The 14,569-nt window shown below is 39.6% G+C and overlaps 1 protein-coding gene across 7 annotated transcripts in view; it reads right to left on the bottom strand.

The window, feature by feature from the left end:
• MARK3 (microtubule affinity regulating kinase 3) overlaps positions 1–14,569 on the bottom strand; it is a 122,760-nt gene that overhangs the window by 83,151 nt on the left and 25,040 nt on the right. For all 7 annotated transcript variants that reach the window (XM_055303598.1, XM_055303596.1, XM_055303597.1 and 4 more), the window contains exon 2: positions 12,397–12,588. In XM_055303598.1, the coding sequence (XP_055159573.1) occupies positions 12,397–12,588 (192 nt within the window). The remainder of the gene's footprint in view (positions 1–12,396; positions 12,589–14,569) is intronic.

The following is a 14,569-nucleotide window of genomic DNA, read 5'->3' on the forward strand; positions in this document are numbered from 1 at the left end:
TTACCTTGAGGAAGAAGAGCAGGGTGGTGATTAGAAGAGAAAAAGAAGCTTCTAGAGTTCAAGTCTTAGTACAGTTTTGCCCTGAGTTGTGGTAATGCAAATATGTTTACTTTTGTGCTAATTCATCAAGGTGTGCACTTATGATTTGGGCACTTTTTCTGGACGTGTGTTACATTTCAACAGAGTTTTTTTTTTTAAGTCAATAATGACTCTAAATAACCATCATAAAAAGATGGTAGGTAATGCCTAAAACTAAGAATATGAGAGTGCTGTGTATCAACTATACTTCAACAAAAAAAATGTTTTTAAAGATTAAAAGCATGTTACAGATAGAGGTAAAACCTAAAGAATCAGTTTATATAGTACACCTGAAACTAATGTAACACTGTATGCTAACTAATTGATTTTAAAATAAAAACTCGGGAATCCCTGGGTGGCTCAGTGGTTTAGTGCCTGCCTTCAGTCCAGGGTGTGATCTTGGAATCCCACGATCGAGTCCCACGTCAGGCTCCTGCTTCTCCCTCTGCCTGTGTTTCTAGACCTCTGTCTCTCTGTGTGTCTCTTATGAATAAATAAATAAAATCTTAAAAAAATAAAAAATCAAAATTAAATAAAAACTTTAAAAAATTAGTTTAAAACATTGAAAGTGGCCATCTTGGAAGATTAGGAAATACGGATTGGGAACAAAGGACAAGGTTTTTAAACAAGCCTTGACACTTTAAACTGCATAACAGAACTTGAATACAAATAACTAAATGAAAAGGTTTCTCATAACCACAATGAGGACATTTAGTTAAAGGTAGCATACTGATCCCATACATTTTCTTCTTCTCCCACCTGCTGGTCCAATTAAAGAATAAAAACAGAACGGCAAAGAGAATGGGAGAGGTACCACCAGGAGACAAATGACTTACTTACTTATTTACTTTATTTATTTTTAAGATTTTATTTATTCATGAGACACAGAGAGAGGCAGAGACACAGGCAGAGGGAGAAGCAGGCTCCACAAAGGGAACCTGATGTGGGATTCAATCCTGGGTCTCCAGGACACACCCTGGCTGAGCCACTGGGGCTGCTCAACAGACAAGTGACTTTAAACAATTTCATGAAGATAAAAATCTGAAGCCCATGTTGCAGGGCACATGCAAAATTAATGTGCCCAAACAGTGCAATCCAGGGAAACCTCCTTGAGAAAACCACTGTGCTGTATATGTGGCACTTTCCTTCTAGCCACCAAGAAGCTAAGCCAGGTGCCTGACAGCAGTCTCCACACACCCCATCCTGCATAGAGAGCTCTCAATTTGCTTCTTGGGGCTCTCCTCTTGAAAACATTAACAGTGAATCAAAAATCATTGATCTATTAGGAAAGCCTATGATTACTTGATACCTTTCGCCACATAGCTGCTAGGGGAAAACACCAGATAACTTAGACTTCTCTTTTCAAACACGGAGATAGTTGTTTGTTGTTGGATATGGTACTTAGGTTCTACAAAGCCACTGTGAATATTGCTCCTAGAGGAAATACACAGTTAGGTTCCTGTGGGACCCTGCTCATAAAAATTTTCATCAACTGATCAATATATAACCTTGTTTTATTTATGGGTGTTTCTTTTTAAGGACACCTTATTTACTACATATCATTGATTATCATTGACCTGTCAGCCAGCTGCAGAACCTAACTCATATCTGAATGAACCTTATATAACAAATGTGTTTTCTCTATCAGGCACATCATGGCTTTGCACTTAGAAACACTGGCTAGGGCAGCCCCGGGGGCACAGCAGTTTAGCACCGCCTGCAGCCCGGGGTGTGGTCCTGGAGACCCGGGACCGAGTCCCGCGTCAGGCTCCCTGCATGGAGCCTGCTGCTCCCTCTGCCTGTGTCTCTGCCTCTCTGTGTGTGTGTGTCTCTTGTGAATAAATAAATAAAATCTTAAAAAAAAAAAAAAAAAAGGAAAGAGAGAGAGAGAGAGAGAGAGAGAAAGAAAGAAAGAAAGAAAGAAAGAAAGAAAGAAAGAAAGAAAGAAAGAAAGGAAGAAAGAAAGAAAGAAAGAAAGAAAGAAAGAAAGAAAGAAAGAAAGAAAGAAAGAAAGAAAGAAAGAAAGAAAGAAAGAAAGAAAGAAAGACTGGCTATTGGGATGCTTGGGTGGCTCAGTGGTTGAGCGCCTCCCTTCGGCCAGAGCATGATCCTGGGGCCCCGGAATTGAGTTCCGCATTGGGCTCCCGAGGAGCCTGCTTCTCCCTATGCCTGTGTCTCTGACTCTGTGTCTCTTATGAACAAATAAATAAAACTCTTAAAAAAAAAAAAGAAAGAAAGATACACTGGCTATTATTTCAGCTCTATCTACACTTGGAAGGCATTTTAAAAAGCAAAATTGATGACAAAAAGCACAAAAATGTAAAAACCATGGAGTAAAAAGACTACAAAAAGAGCATTCGCTCATGATATGAAAGCTGAAACAAGGCAGAGTGTCATCACCTTGTTGGATCTCAGCTGGGAATACACATATTGGGCAATTCAAACTTTCTGATGCTTTGTGCATGTCCACAAGTTCTGCAAAAGCAATGCAAGTATTGACTCTGAAATTACAAACAAATTTTAGTGAGAAGTGAATCTGAAAATATAGGATTTGCAAGTGAGATCAACTCTATCTGTTCTAGAAATGAGTGATGAGGATGGTTGCACAACAGTGCAAATGTACTTAATGCCACTGAGCTGCACACTTAAAATGGTTAAAATAGTAAATTTCATGTTATATATATTTGCCACAATAAAAAAAGTATTAACAGTTGTGTAATTAAGTGATTTTTAATATGTAGAAATTGGGTTCAGGTGAGATTTTCTCTTTTTTCTGCACACTAACTGTAAATATTCTACCTCCAGATTATACTAAAAGCAAGATGAACGTCTTTATACTTTTCGATTTTATCTGTTAGTGGAATAGGAGGTGCTCTTTCACCCTTCTGCCCACTCACCTCCAAATCTACTACTATTAGTTTCCAAATGAAGCAAATTATTCTGGGTATTAATAATTTTTGTCAGTCACTATAGTTTTGAATAAACACTGCATTAATCATTGTCCCCTCCTGCCACCAAATTATTACTTGCTGAGTTTTAATATAATATCAAAGAACAATACTTGCAATTTTCCAAAAAGGAAATTAAGATACTCCTCTCTTTTCTAGTTATATTGTTTGTATGGGGCCAGATTTTTCTCATAAACTTCAACCAAAACAGTATACTGACATAACTTAAATGTAGAGGAATATATGAAAACCCAGCTACTTTCTATTAAGACCAACACTAATGAGATTTGCGAAAAAAATTTAAACACTGTCACTCTTCTCGGTAATTTGTTTGGAACAATAGGGCTTTTTTCCATAAAATATGTAACTTATATTAAATGTAATAGGTCTGTTATTATTTTAAATGAGTTAATATTTTAAATTTCTTAGTGTTAACTTCTAATATGATAAATATCAATATATAAAACCCATGGAAACAAAGGCTTTTTGGGAGCCTGATATTTTAAAAGTTTAAAGTCATCCTGAGACACAATGAATTTGGGAACTGTTCTACTCAGTGCAACCGTGCACAACTACTAAACCTGCTACGATGACCATGCACTGGCATAGAGCACTGCTCAGCATGTAATTCTGAGGGAGAAAAACCATAAAACAAAATTATGATAAAAAATATGGTGAAAACCATATATATGAGTACAGAGAATATACAAAGATAAAAATGGTATTCAGAATATTTTAAGTGTGTGATATTTTTTCCTCTCTAGTCTATGTGAAGACAATCACACACACACACACACACACACACACACACACACACACACACACACAAAGTTGTGGCTAAAATATAAAACAATTCATCTAAAGTCCCAAGAAGTTGAGCACATCTCAGAATGAAGAAGTACAGCTTATCCTTCTTACTCAATAACAAATGGTGAATGAGGTGCCAGATCCAATCCTTCCCCTTCCTACTCTCTGGTATCTCCTCCAGTGCAGGCGACAGGACACAGATATGAGCAGGTTAACAGCTCACATCCAGTTAAACGTGGAGGACAGACAGTAAAGGCATACAGGCACAACAGCATAGTAACAAGGTGAAAAGACAACAGTGGAAAAGACAGTTCAATAATTTTCTCAAAGAGAGCAGAGAAAATCATAACCAGAAACATGATTTGCCTAGCACAACTTGGGAAGGGCTCCAAACTTGGGAAGTTGGGAGGCACCAGAGGCAACAGTGGAACTACTGGGCTAATTGCAAGGTCACAGGTCTGTATATAGAATGTCTGCTGCTCTCCAGTCCAGCCAATAAACCACTGGTTCTGTAGACACTAAAAATGTTTTCTGTGGAGACGATGAGATTCAAGGTCAATGAACCCAGCAGAGGACAGGCCTGGAGATGAAAAAGGGGAAATTAAGTGTCAGATTACCACTGAGAACTTGAGTTGGGCCACCAGCTTCTCCTAGGCAGAAGAAAGGATTCTTATCTATAGAAAAGGAATGGCCTCAGAGAAGAGATCTAGACATATCTAGCGAACTACAATAAAATAAAACCACCAGACAACTCCCAGCAGGAAAGCTGTGTGGTCAAACATATCCTACATATATAAACCCAGGTTTTGATCAGCTTCTGAGGGCTCTACCTGAAATGCAAACAGATGACCAGAGAGATTATCAGATTCCAAAGAAAGGCTCTGTATAACAGTTGCTAAGAAAGGACCCCAGAGAAAAACATGGTTCAGGGAGCAAAATCTATTAAAAAAAAAAAAAAAAAAAGAGGAAAGCCTTTACTACTCTCACAGGGAGTTAACAAAACAAACAGCATTCATAACCCCAGCACTGCATATTACACAGAAAAATAATCAGAAGAGCTGGGAGGAAGGAGGGGGGGATACACCAGGATACACAAACACACAAATTTAACAGAAAAAAGAAATTAAGGACACAGCCCAGAAAATAAAATAGAAACACATATATATGGAGAACAGATTTTTTCTCAAAAAAGTCAAGGTTCTTTTCCAAGAGTCCCAGTCTCTGATTGTAAGAATTACAGAATGAAGATTTTTCTTTATTTTATTTTTTATTTTTAAAAATATTTTATTTATTTATTCATGAGAGAAACGGAGAGAGAGAAAGTCAAAGACATAGGCAGAGGGAAAAGCAGGCTCCATGCAGGGAGTCCAACATGGGACTCGATCCGGGGTCTCCAGGATCACGCCCTGGGCTGCAGGCGCCACTAAACCGGCTGAGCCACCCGGGCTGCCCAGAATGAAAATTTTTAAATAATAAAATGAGAAAATTCTCTAGAACTGAAAGACAAGAATCTCCAAATTAAAAGGGTTCAATGAACAACCAAGAACAATCAATGTACACGAACTCCCTGGTACCTCACTATGAAATTTCTGAATAGCAAGGATAAATATCAAGAGTCTACAAAGCTTCTGGAGTGGAAAAAAGAAGTCACACACTTAAGCCACTTATATTCTCCAATCTCTGGAATTACCAGTACTGGAAAACTCCTTTCTGACCTTAATTTGGGCTTCCCACTCTCTAATCACCTCCTCCACTTTTCCTCCTCCCCTCTGTCTAGAGCTCCAATAACTGTCTAAACTCTCCAGGATCCATAATCCACTGGTCCTACCACCTTCTTATGGTTTGTTTTCCCTCTCAAGATATTTCCTACTCAAATCTATAGTCCTGCAATCACTCCCTGAGGTATTCCCAATCAATGCCGCTGCTGTTCCTATTCACTACACTTAGTGTGACAAAAATCCCAATACGTATAAATGCTATGCCTGTGTCTGGGTACCTGCATGTTGCTGGAGTAATTTCCAGCCATGCTGCCTATTCCCACTTTATTTTTATTTATTTATTTATTTATTTATTTATTTATTTATTTATTTATTTATTTATTTATTTTTAAAGATTTTATTTATTTATTCATGAGAGACACAAAGAGAAAGAGAGGCAGAGACACAGGCAGAGGGAGAAGCAGGCTCCATGCAGGGAGCTCAACATGGGACTCGATCCCGGGTCTCCAGGATCACACCTCAGGCTGCAGGCAGCACTAAGCCGCTGCACCACCGGGGCCGCCCTATTTCCACTTTAAATCCACGATCACTAACCTCAGGGAAGCCTTCAGGCCACCTGGCAATTCTACCACATTCTTCCAATCGATTAAGTCTCCTGCTTGCCCAGGAATTACTGTAACTTCTCACATTTCTAATATCTCCTGTCTCCTTGGTAATCACACTCTTAGCTGATGATCTTGCTTTTTCCCTTTTACTGAAAAAATAGCTGCAAAGAGAAGAAAACCTCCACGAGCTCCCACACCAGCATACAGAGCCCTGAGCTGCACCAATGCCAGTGCCCTCTACCTTTTTCCTGTTTCCATGTAAGAACTGTCCACATTATCAAGGACAACACTTCCACCACCCTCTCTCACCCACTCAAATCTCTCCCCCCCGAACCACTTTCCCCCTTTCTGTCAGATTATTCCCATTCACACATAAACATGCTGATATTTTGCCCATCCTTTAAAAAACAGCATGGTCTGACAGCTGTATCTACTCTTCTGTGTATCTTGAACACAGTGGTGATAACGTGAATCTATAAATGTGTTAGAATTCAGAGAACTGTACTTCAAAGGAAAAAATGATGTGTAATTTTTAAAATAATATAATTTGCTTAATTTTGATGTCCAAAATGAGAGTGAGTTCAAAGGGTGGTCAGATACAAGATATTATACAAATGTTATTTTATTATTCATAACAGCTAAGGAAAAAATGCCATTCACATCAGCAATAAAAATTTTAAAATACCTGGGAATGAACTTAAGAATTATGCAAAACCGGGAAGCCCAGTGGCCCAGGTTTAGCGCCGCCTTCAGCCCAGGGATGATCCTAACTCTTTCTGTGTGTGTGTCTCTTATGAATAATAAAAAAAAAAAATCTTAAAAAAGAAAAAAGAATTATGTAAAATGTAGATGAAGAAAATTATAAAGCCTGAAAACAAAACTGAGCACACTTCATATTCCTATATAGGACTTGATGTCATTAAAATAGCAAATTTCGGGGATCCCTGGGTGGCGCAGCGGTTTGGCGCCTGCCTTTGGCCCAGGGCGCGATCCTGGAGACCCGGGATCGAATCCCACATTGGGCTCCCGGTGCATGGAGCCTGCTTCTCCCTCTGCCTGTGTCTCTGCCTCTCTCTCTCTCTGTGACTATCATAAATAAATAAATAAAATTTAAAAAAAAAAAATAGCAAATTTCCCCCAGATCAGTTTATAAATTCAGTTAATTCTTTATTTTTTTTTGAAAGATTTTATTTATTTATTCATAAGAGACACAGAGAGAGAGGCAGAGACATAGGCAGAGGGAGAAGCAGGCTCCCCATGGGGAGCCCAACGTGGGACTCAATCCCAGGACCCCAGGATTGCGACCTGAGGCAAAGGCAGATGCTCAACCACTGAGCCACCCAGTTCCCCCAGTTGATTCCAATCGAAATTAATCTTATTGAATTTCCAGTAAGACTATTTTTGAAACATGGTATCTTGATTCTAAAATTAGTCTAACACAGTATATGGCAAGATGAGGTATGAAGTTTTTAAAAAATAATAATCTGCAGAGCATTTAACTTACTCTAAAATATCAAAAGGTACAATTCAAAGCAGCAGTAATAAAACTCCCACAGTATGGGTACGAGACTAATAGATCAGAGAAACAAAAAGACATATATGGGAATATGGCATGTGATAAAGCAGGTATCTTCAACTGGGGGAAAGGATAGATGATCCCAGGATAAGCAGTAATCTACATGGGAAAAAAAAGTTTGATTCGCTACACTTCATACTAATTCCCCAAAACATATAACAAATGAATGAAAACATTCAAACGGGAGCCACAGGAGTGTTTGAAGAAGATACAAAACCATTTTTTTAGATCTTGGAAAAAAAGTAAACCTTTCTCACCAAGTTATGAAACCCAACAGATCAGACTGATGCATGAAACGTAATAGGTTTAAATCATTACAATTTTGGGGGGAGGAAAGATTTTATTTATTTATTCATGAGAGACAGAGAGAGAGAGAGGCAGAGACACAGGCACAGGGAGAAGCAGGCTCCTCATAGGGAGCCCGATGTGGGACTCGATCCCGGAACTCTGGGATCACACCCTGAACCAAAGGCAGATGCTCAACCGCTAAGCCACCTAAGTGTCCCAGATTTATTTATCTTTAAAGAATTTAATCTATTTATTTGAGAGAGAGAGAGAATCTGAAGAAGAGTCCACGCTGAGCACAGAGACTGAAGTGGAGTTCAATTCCACAACCATGAGATCATGACCTGAGACAAAACCACAAGTTGGATGCTTAACTGATTGAGCCACCCAGGTGCCCCAATCAGTAAGATTTAAAATAGAAAAAAACGGGGACACCCGAGTGGCTCACTGGTTGAACGTCTGCCTTTGGCTCAGGGCATGATCCCAGGGTCTTAGGAATGAGTCCCACATTGGGCTCCCTACATGGAGCCTGTTTCTCTGTCTCCTCTGCCTCTCTCTGTTTCTCATGAATGAATGAATGAATGAATGAATGAATGAATAAATAAATCTTTTTTAAAAAATGGATAAAGGATACAAATGGGAAACTTATTTTAAAAGCAAATATGAAGTTTCCTCAGAGAGTTAAAAATAGAATTACCCTAAGACCCAGCAATTGCACTACTACCCTAAAGATACAGATGGAGTGAAAAACTGAGACACCTGCACCCCAATGTTCATAGCAGCAATGTCCACAATAGCCAAACTGTGGAAGGAGCCGAAAGATGAATGGATAAAGAAGATGTGGTCTATATATACAATGGAGTATTACTCAGCCATTAGAAACGAATACCCACCATTTGCTTCAACGTGGATAGAACTGGAGGGTATTACGCTGAGTGAAGTAAGTCAATTGGAGAAGGACAAACATTATACCGTTTCATTCATTTAGGGAATATAAATAGTGATAGGGATTAAAGGGGAAAGGAGAGAAAATGAGTGGGAAATATCAGAGAGGGAGACAGAACATGAGACTCCTAACTTTGGGAAACGAACAAGGGGTAGTGGAAGGGGAGGTGGGTGGGGGGATGGGCTGACTGGGTGACGGGCACTGAGGGGGGGCACTAGGCGGGATGAGCACTGGGTGTTATATGTTGGCAAATCGAACTCCAATAAAAAAATATACAAAAAAAATAAAAGCAAATATGAGTAACAAAATACATGAAAATGTCATCAATCTAGTTATTAAAAGGAAGCAAGCATTAAAAAACATAATTTTTTGTTCAGGTAAAAATTATCTACATTGTATTAGTAAGGGTACAGAAAAATGGATACTCTCATTCAATCTGGTAGAATAAAGTACTCTGACATTTTCTCAAAAGTAATTTAGCAGTACCTATTACAATGTCAAATATTCATCTTTTTTGACCCAGAACACCCACTTCTAGGAATTTACTCTACAGAAACACTCTTTTCAAGAGTAAAGAGTTATGTTAAGGAATGTTCACTGCAAATGTTTACAGGAGCATAAAAAATCAGAAACCACTCAATATCCACCAATAGGGGATAAACCATGGCACCAGCACACACTGGAAATAGAATGTGTCAGATCTATGAGCACTAAGATGCAGACATGGTCAAGTATGTTGCTAAGAAAATTACCATTATGTCCACGAGTCTCTTTTTGTTAAAGTAAACAAAAAGTTACTATTTATACAAAAAACTGGGAATCTACACCAAACTGCTGAAAGTGATCCTCTTTATTATTTTTTTTATTATTATTATTTTTTTTTTAGTGATCCTCTTTAAAGAGAGAAATTTTGGGACACTGGGGTGGCTCAGTGGTTGAGCGTCTGCCTTTGGCTTAGGGCGTGATCCCCAGAGTCCCAGGATTGAGTCCTGCGTCGGGCTCCTTGCATGGAGCGTGCTTCTCCTCCCTCTGCCTATGTCTCTGCCAGTCTCTCTACCTCTCTCTCTCATGAATAAATAAATAAAAATCTTTTTTAAAAAATAAAATAAAAATAAAGAGAAAAATTTCAAGGAACTTGTACTTCCTACATAATGAATTTCTGTAAAGTAGAAATATCTTTACATTTTCCATGATTCTGGGTAATACCTACAATAGGGGAGAAAAAAAAAAAACAACCCAAGAATTGTTTAAAGTTAAAAACAAACAATTTTAAATTAAGCCATTCTGCTAATCAGATTCAAGTCTTTCCAGAGAGAGAACCTACTAGATCTAATATACACAGTAGGCCAAACTGCAGCTCGGGAGAGTAGGGAAGAGGGTCCATCTGTCCCATTGTCTCCCAACCCACCAGCTGTCCTTCTAAGGAAATTGGGAGAGTAACTACTTAGAACTGGTGGGGACTAAACTAAAGAGGTTTTGTTTTTTGTTTTTTTAAACTAAAGCGGTTTTGCCCTGTTTCAAAAAGCTTTACTTAAGGACAGCAAGGAAAGCCCCACCCACACATGCTGTATCCTGACTCTAAAAGCAACCCAGGTATCTCAACAAGGAGTACTAAATAGGGATTTGTCACGTGAAAGTTGACATGAAACGTGAAGAGGCAAACTTTTAAAGTCTGTAACTCCAGGGAGTGTAGACCTGTACTTCCCAACCTTCTTCAACTCCAAGCACACACAGAAAATGAGAATATCTGTAAGGCACACTGCAGCAAACAGAGGCTGCTTAGTGACCGAATGGCTGGCCCAGGGTCTTGTTCCAGCAGTCCCAGGCATGGTGGGCTGCAAGAATCAATACTATGACACATCTGTAACACTGTCTTGGCATACCTATTAGGAGGCTCTCATACAGGGAAAACATTTCTTTAAAAAGCTTGCTTCGGGATCCCTGGGTGGCGCAGCGGTTTGGCACCTGCCTTTGGCCCAGGGCGCGATCCTGGAGACCTGGGATCGAATCCCACGTCAGGCTCCCGGTGCATGGAGCCTGCTTCTCCCTCTGCCTGTGTCTCTGCCTCTCTCTCTCTCTCTCTCTCTCTCTCTCTCTCTCTCTCTCTCTCTGTATGACTATCGTAAAAAAAAATTTAAAAATAAATAAATAAATAAATAAATAAATAAATAAATAAATAAAATAAAATAAAAAGCTTGCTTCAAAAGAACCATTACAATCATTCAACATTAACCACCTACTGTGTGCCAAACACCCTGTTAAGTATGGACATCTGGGGGAATCCCTGGGTGGCTCAGCAGTTTAGCGCCACCTTCAGCCCAGGGCATGATCCTGGAGTCCCGGGATCGAGTCCCACATTGGGCTCCCTGCATGAAGCCTGCTTCTCCCTCTGCCTGTGTCTCTGCCTCTCTCTGTGTCTCTCATGAATAAATAAATAAAATCTTAAAAAAAAAAAAAAGTGTGGACCATCTACCCTAAAGCCTGGAGGAGGAAGATGGGTAAATAAGCAGTTCCAATATAATGTAAAGCATGCTATATGAGAAGTATCAGGATTTTTCTTTTTAAGATTTTATTTATTTATTCATGAAAGACAGAGAGAGAGAGGCAGAGGCAGAAGCAGGTTCCCTGCAGGAAGCCCGATGTGGGACTTGATCCGGGGAATCCAGGATCACGCCCTGGGCCAAACAAAGGCAGACACTCAACCGCTGAGCCATCCAGGCGTCCAGTATCAGGATTTTTAATCTAATCTGAGTCCCATGCCTGGGAAAAGGGAATCTGTCAACAACTCCTTCCCAGAAGCGATCCCTACACAAAAGGGTGAAATGTATTTCAGGCAGAGGGAAGAGCAGGCATAAAGATCTAAATGGAAAAAGTCAAAGAAGCAAAACAGGTTCTGCATTGCATACATAGAAGATGAGGGAGTCAATTTAGTATTTTTAACCAAGGTATTCTTGATAAATACAGAATATCATTAAGCAGAAAGTCAATCACCACAAAGGTTAGGAAAGCATATACCTTCCTACACAACAACTAATAAAAAACATAGCTATGAAAGAAGTTTATTTGGGGAAATGAAGAAACTTCTGGAAGACAGAAATCTATAAAAAACATTACTGATTTGCAAGTCCACTGAACTTACACATGAAGCTCAGAACAATTTTTACTCTTGATGGCAGAGGTTTACACTGAAAAAAAATAAAAAAACACTACCCATTTTTAAAACTCATTCAAACTCAATGCAATACTTACACTTCATTTAAAGAAATGGGAAAGCAAAACAATTCCCAGATAATTAGTATGTAAGTTTCTTGTTCTTAAAAACAATATTTAAAAAGCTTAGAAATTAACCCAAATACATACATTATCTTCCTCTTTCTCTCACATGAACTTAAAGAGAGCAAGTGTTTTAACAGAAATTAGACTTAATATTTACCTCTCTGCCTGTAAGGATGTGTCTTGCCAATTTCACTTTTGCAAAATTCCCCTTGCCGATTGTTTTCAATAGTCTGTAGTTTCCGATGTGAGGTTGTTCATCAGCACAGGAAGCTATAGAGTTTCTACACCTAGCTCCAGAGCGCCCAGTGCGAGAGGTAACTTCTTGCCGCCCATCTCCATGTGACGTGTGCTACAATATAACATATACAGAAATAAGGAAATGAGAGAACACATGGTACTTGCCAAATTTTAAGAGCCCCTAGTTGAAAAAACTAAACATTACTGCTTTAAATTGTAATCTTAATGCATCTAGCACTTTAAAGGAATTTGCCTATATAATCTAAATTTATAAGGAAAACAAGCAAATCCTAAGAAGAAAAATATCAAGGGTTGAAGTAGATGTTCAGAAGAAAATGAGGTATTTTCTGTATGTGGCTACAACATAAAATAGGAGTAACAATACTGCTTTACTGTCTTAAAGAATATAACTTCTCCGTAAGCTACTAAATGCATCTGCACATATGATCCTTGACCAGAGGAGGATACTTTTGTGATTTATTCAAGGCCACATCACTTTTTAGTAAGAAATCCAAAGAAAGGGACGCTTGGGTGGCTCAGTGGTTAGGCGCCTGCCTTCGGCTCAGGGTGTGAACCCCGGGTCTGGGATCGAGTCCTGTGAGAAGCCTGCTTCTCCCTCTGCCTATGTCTCTACCCACCCCCACCCACCCCCCCGTCTCTCTCTCTCATGAAAAAATAAAATCTTAAAAAAAAAAAAGACATTTCTCCAAAGACATACAGAAATGAAGCTCATTATCACTCATCATCAGGGAAGTGCGAATTAAAACCACAATGTGGTATCACCTCACACCTGTCAGAAGGCTAAAATCAACAACACGAGAAACAACAGGTGTTGGCAAGGATATGGAGAAAGGGGAACCTTGGGGATCCCTGGGTGGCTCAGCGGTTTGGCACCTGCCTTCGGCCCAGGGCGTGATCCTGGAGTCCCAGGATCGAGTCCCATGTTGGGTTCCCTGCATGGAACCTGCTTCTCCCTCTGCCTGTGTCTCTGCCCCCCCCCCCTCTGTGTCTCTCATGAATAAATAAATAAAAATCTTTAAAAAAGAAAGGGGAACCTTCATGCACTGTTGGTGGGAATGAGTACTGGTGCAGACACTGGAGAATAGGCTGGAGGTTCCTCAGAAAGCTGAAAACAGAACTACCCTATGATCCACACTACTGGGTATTTACACTCAAAATACAAAAATACAAAAGCACTACTTGAAAGACATCCATGCATCCCTATGTTTATAGTAGCATTACTTACAACAGCCAAAATATGGAAACAGCCCAAATGTCCATTGATTGATGAATAAAGGAGATACAGGTGTGCCTGGATACCTCAGTCAGTTAAGTGTCTGCCTTCAGCTCAGGTCATGATCTCAGGATCCTGGGATTGAGCTACATGTTGGGCTCCCTGCTCAGCAGGGAGTCGGCTTCTCCCTCTACCTCTGCCCATCCCCCTCTCATGCTCACTAAATAAATAAACAAACAAACAAACAAATTTTAAAAGGAGGCACACACATACACACAATGGAATATTATTCACCCATAAAAAAGGAATGAAAAGAAAGGGAATGAAATCTTGCCATTTGCAATATGGATGGATCTAGAGGGTGTAATGCTAAGCAAAGTCAGGAAGGCAAATACTGTATGATTTCACTCATGTGGAATTTTTTTTTAAAGATTTATTTATTTATTCATGAGACAGAGGGGGGGGGAGAGAGAGAGAGAGAGAGAGAGAGAGAGAGAGAGAGAGAGAGAGAGAGACACGCAGAGACATAGGCAAAGGGAGAAGCAGGCTCCTCACAGGGAGCCCGATGCAGGACTCAATTCTGGATCCTGGGATCAGGACCTGAGCTGAAGGCAGACGCTCAACTGCTGAGCCACCCAGGTGTCCCTCATATGTGGAATTTCAGAAACAAAACAAATGAGCAAAGGGGAAAAAAAGAGTGCGACAAACCAAAAAACAGACCCTTAACTATAAAGAACTGATGGTTACTGGGGAAGAGGTAGATAGAAGAATGGGGGAAATAGGTGACAAGGATTAAAGCACACACTTGTCTCAATGAACACCGGGTCATGTATGGGATAAATTAATCACTATATTGTAC

This window comes from Nyctereutes procyonoides, unplaced genomic scaffold (genome assembly GCF_905146905.1).
Source record: "Nyctereutes procyonoides isolate TBG_1078 unplaced genomic scaffold, NYPRO_anot_genome, whole genome shotgun sequence".
NCBI classification, from domain to species: domain Eukaryota; kingdom Metazoa; phylum Chordata; class Mammalia; order Carnivora; family Canidae; genus Nyctereutes; species Nyctereutes procyonoides.